The 15,494-nt window shown below is 42.3% G+C and overlaps 1 protein-coding gene across 2 annotated transcripts in view; it reads right to left on the bottom strand.

Annotated features, from left to right (window-relative positions):
- RNF125 (ring finger protein 125) overlaps positions 1 to 15,494 on the bottom strand; it is a 50,378-nt gene that overhangs the window by 15,502 nt on the left and 19,382 nt on the right. For both annotated transcript variants that reach the window (XM_031003571.3, XM_031003570.3), the window contains exons 3-4: positions 11,433 to 11,527; positions 7,945 to 8,035 (exon numbers count right to left, since the gene is read on the bottom strand). In XM_031003571.3, the coding sequence (XP_030859431.1) occupies positions 7,945 to 8,035; positions 11,433 to 11,527 (186 nt within the window). The remainder of the gene's footprint in view (positions 1 to 7,944; positions 8,036 to 11,432; positions 11,528 to 15,494) is intronic.

The following is a 15,494-nucleotide window of genomic DNA, read 5'->3' as shown; positions in this document are numbered from 1 at the left end:
GCAATCCTCCTGCCTCCTAGAGGCACACACCAATGTGCCTGGCTAATTTTTAAAATTTTTTTCTAGAGATGGGATTTCACCATGTTGGCCAGGCTGGTCTCGAACTCCTGACCTCCTGACCACAAGTGACCTGCCTGCTTTAGCCTTCCAAAGTGCTGGGATTACAGGTGTGAGCCACTATGCCTGAAGAGTTGGCCTAAAGTTGATAGTTTTTCCCCATTTTTGTATTGTTATAGGGAATCCCTAAAATAATATCATACTCAGTGCAGGTCTGACAGCCCTCACTGTGAATGACATATATGTTCTTTTTTTTTTGTTTAAGACAGAGTTTCACTCTTGTTGCCCAGGCTGGAGTGCAATGGCACAATCTCGGCTCACTACAACCTCCACCTCCCGAGTTCAAGCGATTCTCCTGCCTCAGTCTCCCGAGTAGCTGGGATTACAGGTATGTACCACCATGCCCAGCTAATTTTGTATTTTTAGTAGAAACGGGGTTTCTCCATGTTGGTCAGGCTGGTCTCGAACTCCCGACCTCAGGTGATCTCCCTGCCTCGGCCTCCCGAAGGGCTGGGATTACAGGCATGAGCCACCACGCCCAGCCAATGACATCTATTTTCTACTATAAAACTTGAATTCCATTTCTAAAGTCTGTGCATGACTGATTTAATATTTAATAGAAAATAAGTGTGTCAGAACTTAATTTTTTTCTGGTACCCTTTTCTTAAGTTCTAATAGCATATATGCAAGAACACCATATTTTACTGTTGAGGGATTTCAGTTGCCAAGTACTATGTATGCAATCTAATATCAATGATCCTTAGTGAACAGCATGTTCTATCAAGTTCTCCTGAAGTCAGAAGATGACTCTAGGAGTACAAGTGTAAAAGAGCTGGACGACAGTGCACTCATGTTACAGCCATTCCAAGATGCAAAGGATTCGATCCTTCAGAATATCTATGATAATGGACACTCTGCTCTATCTGTAGCTTAGATTAACCTCCACAGCAACTCAGCTGATTATAGAACACTTTCCATGTGATGACAAGTGCCATTTGAGGAGGTAATTAAAGGTTACTCAATCCAATACCCAAAGAAGAAAAAAGGAACATGCACTGAAAATATTCACAGGCAACTATGTAATTAAAATCAAGGTACAAGACTGCATACCTAATTTTTTTTTTTTTTTTGAGATGGAGTCTTGCTCTGTCACCCAGGCTAGAGTGCAGTGGCACGATCTTGACTCACTGCAACCTCCACCTCCCAGGTTCAAACGATTCTCCTGCCTCAGCCTCCTGAGCAGCCGGGACTACAGACGCGCGCCACCGTGCCTGGCTAATTTTTGTATATTTAGTAGAGATGGGGTTTCACCATATTGGCCAGGCTTGTCTTGAACTCCTGACCTTGTGATCTGCCCACCTCAGCCTCCCAAAGTGCTGGGATTACAGGCACGAGCCACCACACCCGGCCACTGAAAGCAAATCTATCGGAGATTTTTTTTTCCTTCCAGAATTATTACCACATAGATCTCCACTGTCGCATCAAGTCACAGATATTCTAAGTACTCACGGAAATTAACTGCTATGGAGAGGGGTAGCCCAGGATGTAATCATCACAGTTTACACTTCAAACCAAAAGTCCTGTCCCTTCCTTAAGGAATGAGCCCCCAGGGTAACATTGAAAATATAGAACTCCGGCTAGACGTGGTGGCTCACGCCTGTAATCCCAGCACTCTGGGAGGCTGCGGCGGGCAGATCACAAGGTCAGGAGATCGAGACCATCCTGGCCAATATGGTGAAACCCCATCTCTACTAAAAATGCAAAAATTAGCTGGGTGCAGTGGTGCATGCCTGTAATCCCAGCTACTCGGGAGGCTGAGGCAGGAGAATTGCTTGAACCAGGGAGTCAGAGGTTGCAGTGAGATCACGCCGCTACACTCCAGCCTGGCAACAGAGCAAGACTCCATCTCAAAAAAAAAAAAAAAAGAAAGAAAGAAAATATAGAACTCCCTGGAACCCCTGAATCAGGGTGAATGGAATCATGCCTTTTTTTTTTTTTTTTTAAGACAGAGTCTTGCTCTTGTCGCCCAGGCTGGAGTGCAATGGCATGATTTTGGCTCACTACAAACTCCGCTTCCTGGGTTCAAGCGATTCCTGCCTCAGCCTCCTGAGTAGCCAAGATTACAGGCTCCTGCCAACATGCCCAGCTAATTTTTGCATTTTTAGTAGAGACGGGGTTTTGCCATGTTGGCCAGGCTAGTCTCGAACTCCTGACCTCAGGTGATCCACCTGCCTTGGCCTCCCAAAGTGCTGGGATTACACGTGTGAGCCACCGCGCCCAGCCTGTCTTTCTTTACTATCTTTTTTCCACATCACTACATCCTGCTATGTTCTAGGCACTCTGCAAAGAACTGGGCATGCAGTGTTAAACGAAAGACTTAGGTCCCATGACTCCATAAGCCTAATAAATTAGAGGGAGAGACAGACATGAAATGAATATGCAATTATAAGTTGTGGTAAATACTGAAAAGTAGAGGGGAGAAAAGCAAAAGCTGAAATTAATGAGTATCAGGGAGGGCTTCCTTGAGGAAGTAAAATTTAAGCTAAGCTCCAAAGGATGAGTAAGAGCCAACCAGTGAAAGAAAGAGAACTTTGAGGCCGGGCACGGTGGCTCATGCCTGTAATCCCAGCACTTTGCGGGGCCGAGGAGAGCAGATCGCTTGAGCTCACAAGTTCGAGACTCAGCCTGGGCAACATGATGATGAAACACCGTCTCTTCAAAAAAAAAAAAAAAAAAAAAGCACTCTAGACAGAGAGACTAGCTGGAGGCAAGGTTCTTGCTAAAACATCTTCCCTTTACAGAATAAAATACATTTCTCTCAAAAGTGGACTCATTAATGTTATCTATATTTAAGGAAAAAGAAAAAAAGTGGTCTCATAATTCAGTCTAAAGCATGCTGTTTGTGTCACCTGCTTCCTTTGAGTCTAATATTCCAGAGATGGAATTATTTTAAAAAAATAAATGACCGAGCTTAGTGGCTCATGCCTGTAAACTCAATGCTTTCAGAAGCCAAGGTGGGAGGATAGCTTGAAGCCAGGAATTTGAGACCAGCCTGGGCAACATAGCAAGATCTCATCTTTACCAAAAATAAAAAATAAAAAAATAATAATTAAAGAATTATCCAGTTGTGATGGTGCACACCTGTAGTTCCAGCTACTCAGGAAGCTGAGGTAAGGATCACTTGAGCCCAGGAGTTCAAGGTTACAGTGAGCTATTACTGCACCACTGCAGTCCGGCCTGGGTGATAGAGCGAGACCCTGTCTCCAAATTTTAAAAAATGGCAGAAAATAACAATATAATTACTGCTTGACAAAAAGGAGCTATTGGCTCTTAAGGATGCATATAAGAAAAGTCAAAATCCCCTGATGTTTTTAACAAACATTTTATCATTCTTGAGCAGCTCAGAAAGAAAAGATGGTTATCTTGTGGTTTGATCTCTGAGTTATCTAATTATTTTTGGAAGTCAGAAGAATCATTTACCCAGGAAATCTCTAACTGCCAGGAAACCTCTTATGTGAGGTAAGTCAGATGATGTCACTGATCTTATCTGCTTGCAAAACCTGTAATCCAGTCCTTTAAAGCAATAATTCCTGGTTAACTTCCACACCCATCCAGAATCAGCATTGGACCCAGCCCTCCTTGCCCAGGACTTCCCTCAGTGTGTTTTCACCCTCATGTCCCCATTAGGGATCCCTAAGCACGTGAACCCCAGCTATACCACATATCTGTCCCCTGCCTTTTCCTAACCATGGGGTAAATCATGACTTCTAGTGGCTCTAGATCCTTCAGAGTGACATCTCTTGAGCTTCTGCTCAAGAGTGAAACACTAACACAGGACACCTGAAGGTCTTGTGTTCCAATTACCACCGCTAGACAGCCCTAGGGTATTACAGAACCTTGGATTTCTGAACAATCTGCTCCTGCTTCAAGGCCATGATAGCATCCTGGTCTTTGTGGTGAGATTTTACCACTTCACTTCCCCATCCTCCTCCTCCCCGCCACCCCCCCGACTCACACCACCACCCCATGTGGGTTCTCTAACTGTGAGAGGACATCACTTCCTCTAAGAAATCTTCTCTAGGCCTGATTTTATAGAATGGAAAAAGTGTGGTGAACCTCCACTATCACCACCACCCTCTTCTATTAATGGAGTGATCACCAGGAGACAGAGTGCTTACTTTATTATATGCCTGATTCATTTACTACTTGTGAAAAAGGCATCAATGTCATCACCATCCCCATTTTACAAATGATGAAACAGTGACAGAGAGAATTTAATAGACTTCCTGGGATTAGAACCAAGCCTATCCCCTTTAAAGCCTAGGATTTAACTACAAAATCCCACAGGCAATCTGATTCCACCATTCCTAGTTTGTTTCCCTGCTTAGGTCAGCTGTCTTCAATGACCCTGAAGACCTGTAAAATCATGGAGGACCTAGCTTCATGGGCCAGCTTCGGTTTGGGCCAAACTGAGCAGCATGTGGACTGGATTTCTGCTGGAGCAGGTACACAGTACCACGGAACTGACCAGTACACGGCCTGCCCCAGATTGCTGCTTAGATGCAGCCTAGGACCACAGTCCAGAGGGCCTGGCATTCTTCCAGCCAAAGCAGCACCCTGGGTACTAATGGTCAGGGTTCAACCTTCTTCACAGAGTTGCTAGGAGACAAGAAAATACTTATAACTCAGTAAACTCAGTGATAGTAGTCACTATCATTCCATCCTTATGCTTTCTTCTAACTTCCTCTAGCTCCCCAGGGACCTATTGTGAAACAACTCCCTAGCCCAGTTCCTCCTACAGAGCAACTTGAGCAGGAAAAGCCCGTGACCGCCTCTGCTCCCTCAACACCTAACAAGCTTCTACTTAGCCATTCCAATTGCCAACTCCCTAAGCCATTAAAATCAATAACAAATATCTCTGCATGCTTTCCTCTTGAACTTGCTATAGACCACAGGGGTTTCCCACACAGCCCTGGAGCTAGATCACTGTATTCAAATTCTGTCTTTGTTACTTACCAGCTGTGTGACCTTGTATGATTGACTTAACCTCTCTGAGCCTCAGTTTATCATTTTTAAAATGGGGATAATCATCAAGCCTATCTCATAGGATTGCTGTGAGGATTTTCTCTCTTTTTTTTTGAGACAGGTTTTTTTGTTTTTTTTGTTTGTTTGTTTTTTGAGATAGTTTTGCTTTTGTTGCCCATGCTGGAGTGCAATGGCGTGATCTCAGCTCACTGCAACCTCCGTCTCCCAGGTTCAAGTGATTCTCCTGCCTCAGCCTCCCGAGTAGCTGGGATTACAGGTGCCCCCCACCACATCCGGCTAATTTTTTTTTTTTTTTTTTTTTTTGTATTTTTAGTAGAGACAGGGTTTCACCATGCTGGTCGGGCTGGTCTTGAACTCCTGACCTTAGGTGATCCATCCACCTCAGCCTCCCAAAGTGCTGGGATTATAGGCATGAGCCACTGCACCCGGCCTGAGACAGGTTCTTGTTTTATCACCCAGGCTGGAGTGCAGTGGCACGATCTCAGTTCACTTCAACCTCTGTCCTTCCAGGCTCAAGCAATCCTCCCACCTCAGCCTCCCGAGTAGCTGGGACTGAAGGCGCATGCCACCATGCCTTGCTAATTTTTGTATTTTTAGTAGTAGAGACGGGGTTTCACCGTGTTGGCCAGGCTGGTCTCGAACTCTTGGCCTCAAGTAATCTGCCCACTTGGCCTCCCAAAGTCCTGGATTACAGGTGTAAGCCACTGTACCTGGCTGTATCTTTCTCTTTATTCTCTATCATCTTTATTTCTATCCATTGTCTATCTACCTACCTGTTTAATATACTTATGTTTTAATTTCATCCACTTTCTGAAAGGATTTTATGGAAAAAAACCTAAAACTAAAAAACCCCTAAAAACTCATATGAGAAAACAACACACACACATTTGTGTATATATTACATAAAACTACATACTACATAAAACAATCTTCAAAGTATCATTTTATATTTGTTGAGCCAGGGTAAATTAAAAATAAATGTTCCCAATTATGGTCAGATTAAGGTAAAAGTGGTTTACTCATATATTGCTGACACAAATATAAATTGACACAGACTTTTTGGAAAGCATTTTAAAAGTACATTTCAAGAGCTAATAAAAAGTCTGCATTATTAATTGCAGAAATAATAATGTAAGGAATTTCCTCTTAGAAAAATTGCAATATAAGGAAAAGTTTAAGCATACAAGAATATGAACTCAAATTCTAAAAACTGGTTAACAATCCAGGCCAGGCGCGGTGGCTCACGCCTGTAATCCCAGCCTTTGGGAGGCCGACGTGGGCGAACCACGAGGTCAGAAGATCGAGACCGTCCTGGCCAACATGGTGAAACTCTGTCTCTATTAAAAAAATACAAAAAATTAGCCGGGCATGGTGGCGCACGCCTGTAGCCCCAGCTACTCAGGAGGCTGAGGCAGGGGAATGGCTTGAACCTGGGAGGCGGAGGTTGCAGTGAGCCAAGATCACGCCACTGCACTCCAGCCTGGCGACAGAGCATGTCTAAAAACAACAACAACAACAACAACAAATTAGGCAGGTGTAGTGACACGTGCCCGCAGTCCCATCTATTTGAGGGGCTGAGGCAGGAGGATCGCTTGAACCTGGGAGGTCAAGGTTGCAGTGAGCCGAGATGGCGCCACTGTACTATGGCCTGTCTCAAAAAAATAAAAATAAAATAGCTTAAGTAAACAATGATGTATCCACTCTGCCTTACCTCACAACTATACAAAAATGAAAATTATAAAAGCCACTCTACAAAGAAGAACTAAAACGCCAAGGCTGAAAAGAAAAAAGCATCATTCACAATGAATATAGGAAATAATGAGCAATATGTACATTTACCATACAAACATATGGATAAATATTAACCATGAATAAAACGACACATTAATGAAGATGAATGACTACTTTTTGTTTCTAGTGTAGTGTCATAATAACACTATTTGCATTTTTTTTTTTTTTTTTTTTTTTTTTTTTTTGAGACAGAGTCTCGCTCTGTCGCCCAGGCTGGAGTGCAGTGGCACAATCTTGGCTCACTGCAAGCTCCGCCTCCCGGGTTCACACCATTCTCCTGCCTCAGCCTCCTGAGTAGCTGGGACTACAGGCGCCCACCAACATGTCTGGCTAATTTTTTTATTTTTTTAGTAGAGACAGGGTTTCACCGTGTTAGCCAGGATGGTCTCAATCTCCTGACCTCGTGATCCGCCTGCCTCAGCCTCCCAAAATGCTGGGATTACAGGTGTGAGCCACCACGCCCAGCCTTATTTGCATTATTTTTAAATGTTCTAAACATGGCTATAACCATAGTTAGTGTACTAAACTTAGATCTCTCTTTTTCTTTCTTTCTTTTTTTTTTTTTTTTGAGACAGTCTTGCTCTGTTGCCCAGGCTGGAGTACAGTGGCTCCATCTCGGCTCACTGCAACCTCTGCCTCCCAGGTTCAAGCGATTCTTCTGCCTCAGCCTCCCTAGTAGCTGGGATTACACATGCCCGCCAATGTACCCAGCTAGTTTTTGTATTTTTAGTAGAGATGGGGTTTCACCATATTGGCCCAGCTGGTAAATTTAGATCTTAACTTTGCATTTTGGATCATTTTAGTTGATTATGCCCATGATTACCTGTTAGAGATAATGTGTAATTTCATAAATGAGTGATTACACATTAGTCATTCTTATCAGTTTCAACTGAACACTTTCACACATTGTAAACGGTCACAGAGTTACCATAACCTTAACTTAAATCATTATCCTTTATAAGGTATCTATAAATATAAATCTATTAAATGGCTTTGCTAATGTGTCCTGAATTCAGACATTGCTGTAATACATGTAACAAAAATCCTTACCACAGGCCTCCGTTCCGATCTGTGATGAGTAATACAGTGATCCAGCAAGCTGTCTTCATCCAGTTCCCTCTGACAAAAGGGACATACACACCTGGAAATAGCACAGAATACAAATAATATTAAAATGGTTGGCAACTAGATAGTAGTCACTTTTTTTTTCTTTTTTTTTTTGAGACAAGAGTCTTGCTCTGTGGCCCAGGCTGGAGTGCAGTGGCATGATCTCAGCTCAATGCAACCTCCCCACCTCCCGGGTTCAAGGGATCCTCTTGCCTCAGCCTCCCAAGTGGCAGGGATTACAAGCCCCCACCACCACACCAGGCTAATCTTTGTATTTTTAGTAGAGATGGGGTTTCACCATGTTGGCCAGGATGGTCTCGAACTCCTGACTTAAGGTGATCCACCCACCTCGGCCTCCCAAAGTGCTGGGATTACAGGCGTGAGCCACTGCACCTGGTCACGTATCTGAATTTGGACTAGCCACATTTCAAGTGCCCAGTGGACACATCTTGGACAGCACGGATAAGTGACAAATATTCCTAAGTGTACATAAGGATTTAATAAGGTAGCTGCAGGTCACTTTTCTTTTTCTGTCTTTCTTTTTTTTTTTTTTTTATTTGGAGAGGGAGTCTCGCTCTGTTACCCAGGCTGGAGTGCAGTGGTACAATCTTGGCTCACCGCAACCTCCACTTCCTGGGCTCAAATGATCCTCCTGTCTCAGCCTCCCAAGTAGCTCAGACCACAGGCACATGCCACCATGCTAATTTTTTGTATTTTTAATAGAGTTAGGAGTTTCACCATGTTGCCCAAGCTGGTCTCAAACTCCTGAGCTCAAGCAATCCACCTGCCTTGACCTCCCGAAGTGCTGAGATTACAGGTGTGAGCCACCTCACCCGGACTGCAGGTCACTTTTCCTTCTTCACTGGAAACTAACAATATAGGCTGATGCACATAGTTATATGCTAGTGAAGTTGGAAAACAAATAACACCCCATCTAAATGTTATGTGAATTCGGAAAGGGAGGAAGAAAAAGGTAATCCAAGGACAGCTGGGTGCTGCACAACTCAGTTTCTCAGTTAATGCATGCTCAGATTGCACTTCTCTCCTAAAGAGAAGTGCAGTGAGCTGGGATCGCACCATTGCACTCCAGCCTGGGCAACAGGCGTGAAACTCTATCTCAAAAAAAATAAAAAAATTCAGATTTGCTGGATGTATAAGATACACACTGAATTTTGAGGGCTTAATGTAAAAAGAAAAAAGAATGTAAAATATCTTGATAATTTTTATACTGATTACACATTCAGATGATAATATTTTGGCAATATTAGGTTAGATAAAATATATTGAAAGGTAATTTAAACTTTATCTTCTTATTTGTTTAAATGTCGCTACTAGAAAATTTTGAATTACATGTGATTAACATTATATTTCTAGGCCGGGAGCAGTGGCTCAGGCCTGTAATCCCAGCACTTTGGGAGGCCGAGACGGGTGGATCACGAGGTCAGGAGTTCAAGACCAGCCTGGCCAAGATGCTGAAACCCTGTCTCTACTAAAAACACAAAAATTAGCCAGGCATGGTGGCACACGCCTGTAATCCCAGCTACTCAGGAGGCTGAGGCAGGAGAATCGCTTGAACCCGGGCAGCAGAGGTTGCAGTGAGCCAAGATTGCGCCGCTGCACTCCAGCCTGGGTGACAGAGCAAGACTCCATCTCAAAAAGAAAAGAAAAGAAAAGAAAAGAAAAGAAAAGAAAAGAAAAGAAAAAAAAACCATTATATTTCTACTGGACAACACTGCCTTAAGTTCTTAGGGACAATACGGAGTCTTGGAGTTGTTTGCTCACTTTCTGTTACAGATGTAACTTCCTGTCCCCCAAAGCTTGTACTCTGGACAAACTCTATGTGTAAGAATTTTTAAAATTTGAATTATGTGGTAAATTCTTCTGTAAAGCAAAGATTTTTATCATAAATCAAAATACTAATATATCTTGTAAAATAATCAACAACCCTCTCCATTTTCTATTATTTTCATTCTTTACTATTTAATTCTAATGAGTAAAAGAAATTGGGATTCAAATTAGCTTTCATATATTTTTAAATTTTCATAAAAGCCATCAACCTTGCAATCAAACCCATACACTTTCTCAACCCATTGGTAATCCTTCCTTCCTATTGGTCATTGTGGTCAATCTAACAGGATCCATACTCTGTTTATAGCTAAAATACTCATTTGAAATTTATAAAGTCAGGGTATAAAGCTAATCCTATAATAATAGGTACTTTTGCAAGGTGATCTCTAGTAAAACAAAAAGAATGAGGTGATTGTTTAGACTTTTAGGTTTAGAAATGTAAGCTATATTTTGAGTATATTTTCTAAAAATGAACAGAGCTAACATTTTTCTCCGGGAGAGAGAAATTATACAGAATACCAATATTGGATACATGAATCCATAGGCAGATTAATGGCTGGAAAGCCATCAGTCTTTGCTAGAGAGCACAGATCACTTTATTTGGTTAGTAGGGGCAGATTACAAACTTTATAATTACTCTGATGCAGCTAAATTACCTTTCTCATCAGGAGAATAATGACTTAGATGTGTTTCTTTTTTTTTTTGAGACAGAGTCTCGCTCTGTCACCCAGGCTGGAGTGCAGTGGCCAGATCTCAGCTCACTGCAACCTCTGCCTCCCAGATTCAAGTGATTCTCGTGCCTCAGCCTCGAGAATAGCTGGGATTACAGGTGTGCGCCACCACGCCCAGCTAATTTTTGTATTTTTAGTAGAGATGGGGTTTCGCCATGTTGCCCAGGCTGCTCTTGAACTCCTGACCTCAAGTGATCTGCCCGTCTCAGCCTCCCAAAATGCTGGGATTGCAGGTGTGCGCCACCACACCCCACGAATGTTTCTTTCTCTCTCTTTTTTTAAAGAATAAAATACTATCAATATCCTCCATTACATCTGTCAGCTACCTCCATCTTTCCCCTACCCCCATACGAGATTACCCATCAAAAAGGCAAAGGATTCAGGATGCCTGCCCAGCCTGTTCTCTTGTATACTGAGATGCTGCTGTCTATATTCTAAAGAGAAACAAGCAAAATGATAAGGAATGAGCTGGTGAAATGAGCAGTGGTGACAGAAGATGGATAATCCCAAACACAATCTACTTCCGGAATCTATTAGAAAACAAAGCCTAGCAGAAATGTAACAGTTCTGCATTCTATTTTTGGATCTGTATTAACACAAACTTGTTTGAGGAAGTTGCCCCAATCTCTCCAGTCTGTGGTTGGTTACCCCTGGAAATTTTTAAAGTAGAGAGTGCAAAATTCCTTAACAATGATTGCTATCAACAAATGATTACCAGTACCAGGTATTATAGTTAAGAACATAGACATAAATATGTAAATATTTTCATAAGAATGTTAAAGTTTCCAGCCCATTAAATTCTTTATAAACATGATCAATTTTAGCATTAAACTATATTGTATTGAAACAAACCTTGCTGCTGTCTCCTCGAGTTCTTGTAGTGGTCCATACTTATCTATGTACTTCTGACAAGTCCGAATATGTGCCCTCATTTCACTGAGGCAAACCTACATAAAAACAAATTCAAAATAAACTCACTGTTAAAAAAGGGCTCAATGAAAGCTTATGCGATCCAGCCTTTTAACTTTCAAGTAAGGTCATACTGTGGGATCAACTGACTAAATAGATGCATTCGTAACACCAGTACCACCAAAAATTAAGGCATTATCAAGAATACTACTATTTTTCAAATTCTCCAATACTTAGAAGACCCAACTGTAAAGTTCTTGAATTTGGTTCTTCTAAAAAGCATATACATTTTTTAAAGTAGATAGATGTGTGGTAACTCAAACTTACTTCTTTTGCATGCCATTACCTAAACAGGTTTTAGAGAGAAGGAAGCAAGGGAAAAAAATGGGTGAAGAAAAAGAGCACAAGAGAGAAGAAACAATCTAAGATGGAAAAAGAGACAGAAAAAAGAAATGGAGAGATAAGAAGAATAAATGGATACATTTTAGAGGTGCCCATAGTAAGTTAAATGAAACACTGTGCCTTAGGGAAAGATATAAATACCATGGTTTTATAACACACCCAACAGTATTACATGAATTCACAATACACAGTATACTTAATGGTCCCATTAAGAGCAAACATAAAAGACAGCTCTTGCAGTCCATTTTTATCAATGCAGAATAAAGAGCCCTTGTTCTTTCACATATACATTCAGAGAGCCTAACCATGAGGGATCTGTTGCTAACATAACACATCCTATTAAATGTTTCATTAGAAACTCTGATAAGATCTTGTGCTAAAGGAAGCTCTGTACAGCTGTGGTAAGGTGGCCGACCCACTCTGCTTCATTTTGCCCAAGCTACGGAAGTTAAACCTCAAACATGAAATCTGCCATGTCAAGGAAACAGTTATAATTGTTTAACAAAGGGCAAAAACAAAAGCAAGTGAAAAGTAAGAACAAAACCCTGGCTTTACAAATATCCACCTAAAAGATATAAAAACTAGGATTGATCTGCATAAGCTGTCTTAAACAGATGTATTTTACGATCTGTAACATCCAACTTTGCACATTAGCGTTCTCTCATGTCTTTATGACTTTTGCTAGTAAAAATTTCTATTTGTATTCTTTGTTCAACAAAGATAAGCGTTAGTCATAAAAATTAACAAGCCGTGGACTATCTACTGACAAATGAATTGATCAATTCATAGTCTAGACACAAAATTATCTGAGACATTATAAAAAATGGCAGAAGAAATGCAATTCATTGTGCCTGTTCTAATGGTGCTTACAATCTAACAGAAGAAAAAAGGATGTTAGACAAGTAGATAAGAAATTGTTTGATATAGGGGCTGGGCGTGGTAGCTCACGCCTGTAATCCCAGCACTTTGGGAGGCTGAAGTGGGTGGATTACCTGAGGTCAGGAGTTTGAGACCAGTCTGACCAATATGGAAACCCCCTCTCTATTAAAAATACAAAAATTAGCCGGGTGTGGTGGTGTGCACCTATAGTCCCAGCTACTTGGGAGGCTGAGACAGGAGAATTGCTTGAACCCAGGAGGCGAAGGTTGCAGTGACCTGAGATGGTGCCACTGCACTACAGCCTGGGCGACAGAGCAAGACTCTGTCTCAAAAAAAAAAAAAAAGAAAGAAAGAAATTGTTTGATATAGGGAACTGGAAAACTAAGACCAGGCCTCAAGGAATGGAGATCTGGCCGGGACTCTGAAGAACACAGAGAGTGCAAAATGGGAGAGGGCAAAATGTGCGTAGAATGGGGAGCATTCCTAGAAAGAGGGATAACACAGAAAGGAAAAGACAGAATATAAGAAGTATCTCAAAGCTGGGCGCAGTGACTCACACTTGTAATCCTAGCACTTTGGCAGGCCGAGGTGGATGGATCACCTGTGGTCAGAAGTTCAAGACCAGCCTGGCCAACATGGTGAAACCCCGTCTCTACTAAAATACAAAAATTAGCCGGGCATAGTGGTGCATGCCTGTAGTCCCAGCTACTCGGGAGGCTGAGGCACGAGAATCTCTTGAACCTGGAAAGTGGAGGTTGCAGTGAGCCAAGATCATACACCACTGCACTCCATCCTGGGCAACAGAGTGAGACTCCATCTCAAAAAAAAGTATCTCAAAGAAAAAAATCAAAATCTTTGTGATTAATCAGATAATGGGGGAGGGGGAGGTGGTGAAAAAAGGATTTCCACACAAGTTAATTGAGAGAATCCTCTTGTTTCTGACAGACACCAAGGTGGAATCAAGAATTGGATGATTAAACAATATAATGAGTTTGATTTTGTGTATGAATTTTATGTGAAGACAAAGTAAAAATAAGCAATAATCTATTATTAAGAATGTAAAAAGCTATTGATTTTGAGCATTTACTATATTCCAGACACTGTGTTAAAAGCCAATCATCAGTTATATATATCACATATATATTTATCATTTACCTTTAAAACCACCCTCTAACATGAACATGAACATGATCCTCTCCCCAGCTCCTCTTTTTTGTTGAGAGAGTCTTGCTATGTTGCCCAGGCTGGAGTGCAGTGGTACGATCATAGTTTACTGCAGCCTTGATCTCCTGGGCTCAAGCTCTCTTCCTGCTCAGCCTCTGGAGTATCTAGGACTACAGGCATATACCACTATGCCCTAGCTAATTTTTTTGATTTTTAGTAGAGACAAGGTCTCTTCCCAGGTTGGTCTTGAACTCCTGAGCTCAAGCAATCCTCCCGCCTCGGGCTCCCAAAGTGCTGGGATTACAGGCATGAGCCACTGCGCCTGGCCTCCAAACCATTTTCTATGTGTATGTTAGAGTGATATCTTAAAGATACAAGCCTGGGCTGGGCACGGTGGCTCATGCCTGTAATCCCAGCACTTTGGGAGTCTGAGGCGGGCAGATCGGCTGAGGTCAGGAGTTCAAGACCAGACTGGCCAACATGGTGAAACTGTGTCTCTACTAAAAATACAAAAGTTAGACAAGCGTGGTGTCGGGCCCCTGTAATCCCAGCTACTCGGGAGGCTGAGGCATGAGAATCGCTTGAACCCAGGAGGTGGAGGCTGCAGTGAGCTGAGATCGCACCACTGCACGCCAGCCTGGGCAACAGAGTGCGACTGTCTCAAATAAAAATAAAAATAAAGATATAAGCCCGATCTTGGCACTCCAAAACTTACTCTCTTTCTCTGGCTTACTATTGCATTTAAGATAAAATCTAGAATCTTCTACATAACCTTCAAGACCTCACATGATCTGGGGAAGCTGATATAGTACCTAAGTTGAAAACTGCAACAGGCAAGGTGTGCTTGATAGAGACAAATACTGCAAAGTCCAGATCAATACAGGTGGAAATATGTCACTGAGTCTGATAATAAAGCTATTCATTAGTGGTCTGCAATAGAGTAGCAGAACTGGAGGACGTATCATAGAGGATCACTGGAGTAATGGGAAGAAGGGAAAATGGAGGTGGTCAATGAAAGCATTTGTTTGACAAATTAGGGGTGATGGTAGACGTTCAGGGTTTTCTGCAGATGATATACGTACATATATGAAATTGGAGGCTGGGTGAGATGGCTCACGCCTGTAATCCCATCATTTTGGAGGCCAAGGTGGGCAGATCACTTGCAGCCAGGAGTTTGAGAACAGTCTGGCCAACATAGCAAAACCCTCTCTCTACTAAAAAGACCAAAAATTAGCCAGGCATTGTGGCACATGCCTGTAGTCCCAGTTACTCGGGAGGCTGAGGCATGAGAATCACTTGAACCTGAGAGGCGGAGCCTGCAGTGGGCCGAGATGGCGCCACTACACTCCAGCCTGGGAGACAGAGCAAGACTCTGTCTCAAAAAAAAAAAAAAAAAAAAAAGATGGCATGGACCCAAAGAGTGAGTGGTAGCAAGGTTTCTTGCGAAGACCAAAAGGACAAAGCTCCCACAACATGGAAGGGGACCCGAGCCTGTTGCCACTGCTAGCTGCCGTGGCCAGCTTTTATTCCCGTATCGTCCCCTCCCATGTTCCGTTTCTG

Source organism: Gorilla gorilla, chromosome 17 (genome assembly GCF_029281585.2).
Source record: "Gorilla gorilla gorilla isolate KB3781 chromosome 17, NHGRI_mGorGor1-v2.1_pri, whole genome shotgun sequence".
Classification (NCBI taxonomy): domain Eukaryota; kingdom Metazoa; phylum Chordata; class Mammalia; order Primates; family Hominidae; genus Gorilla; species Gorilla gorilla.
Note: the sequence above shows the minus strand (reverse complement) of the source record. Positions and strands in the feature narration are given on the sequence as shown.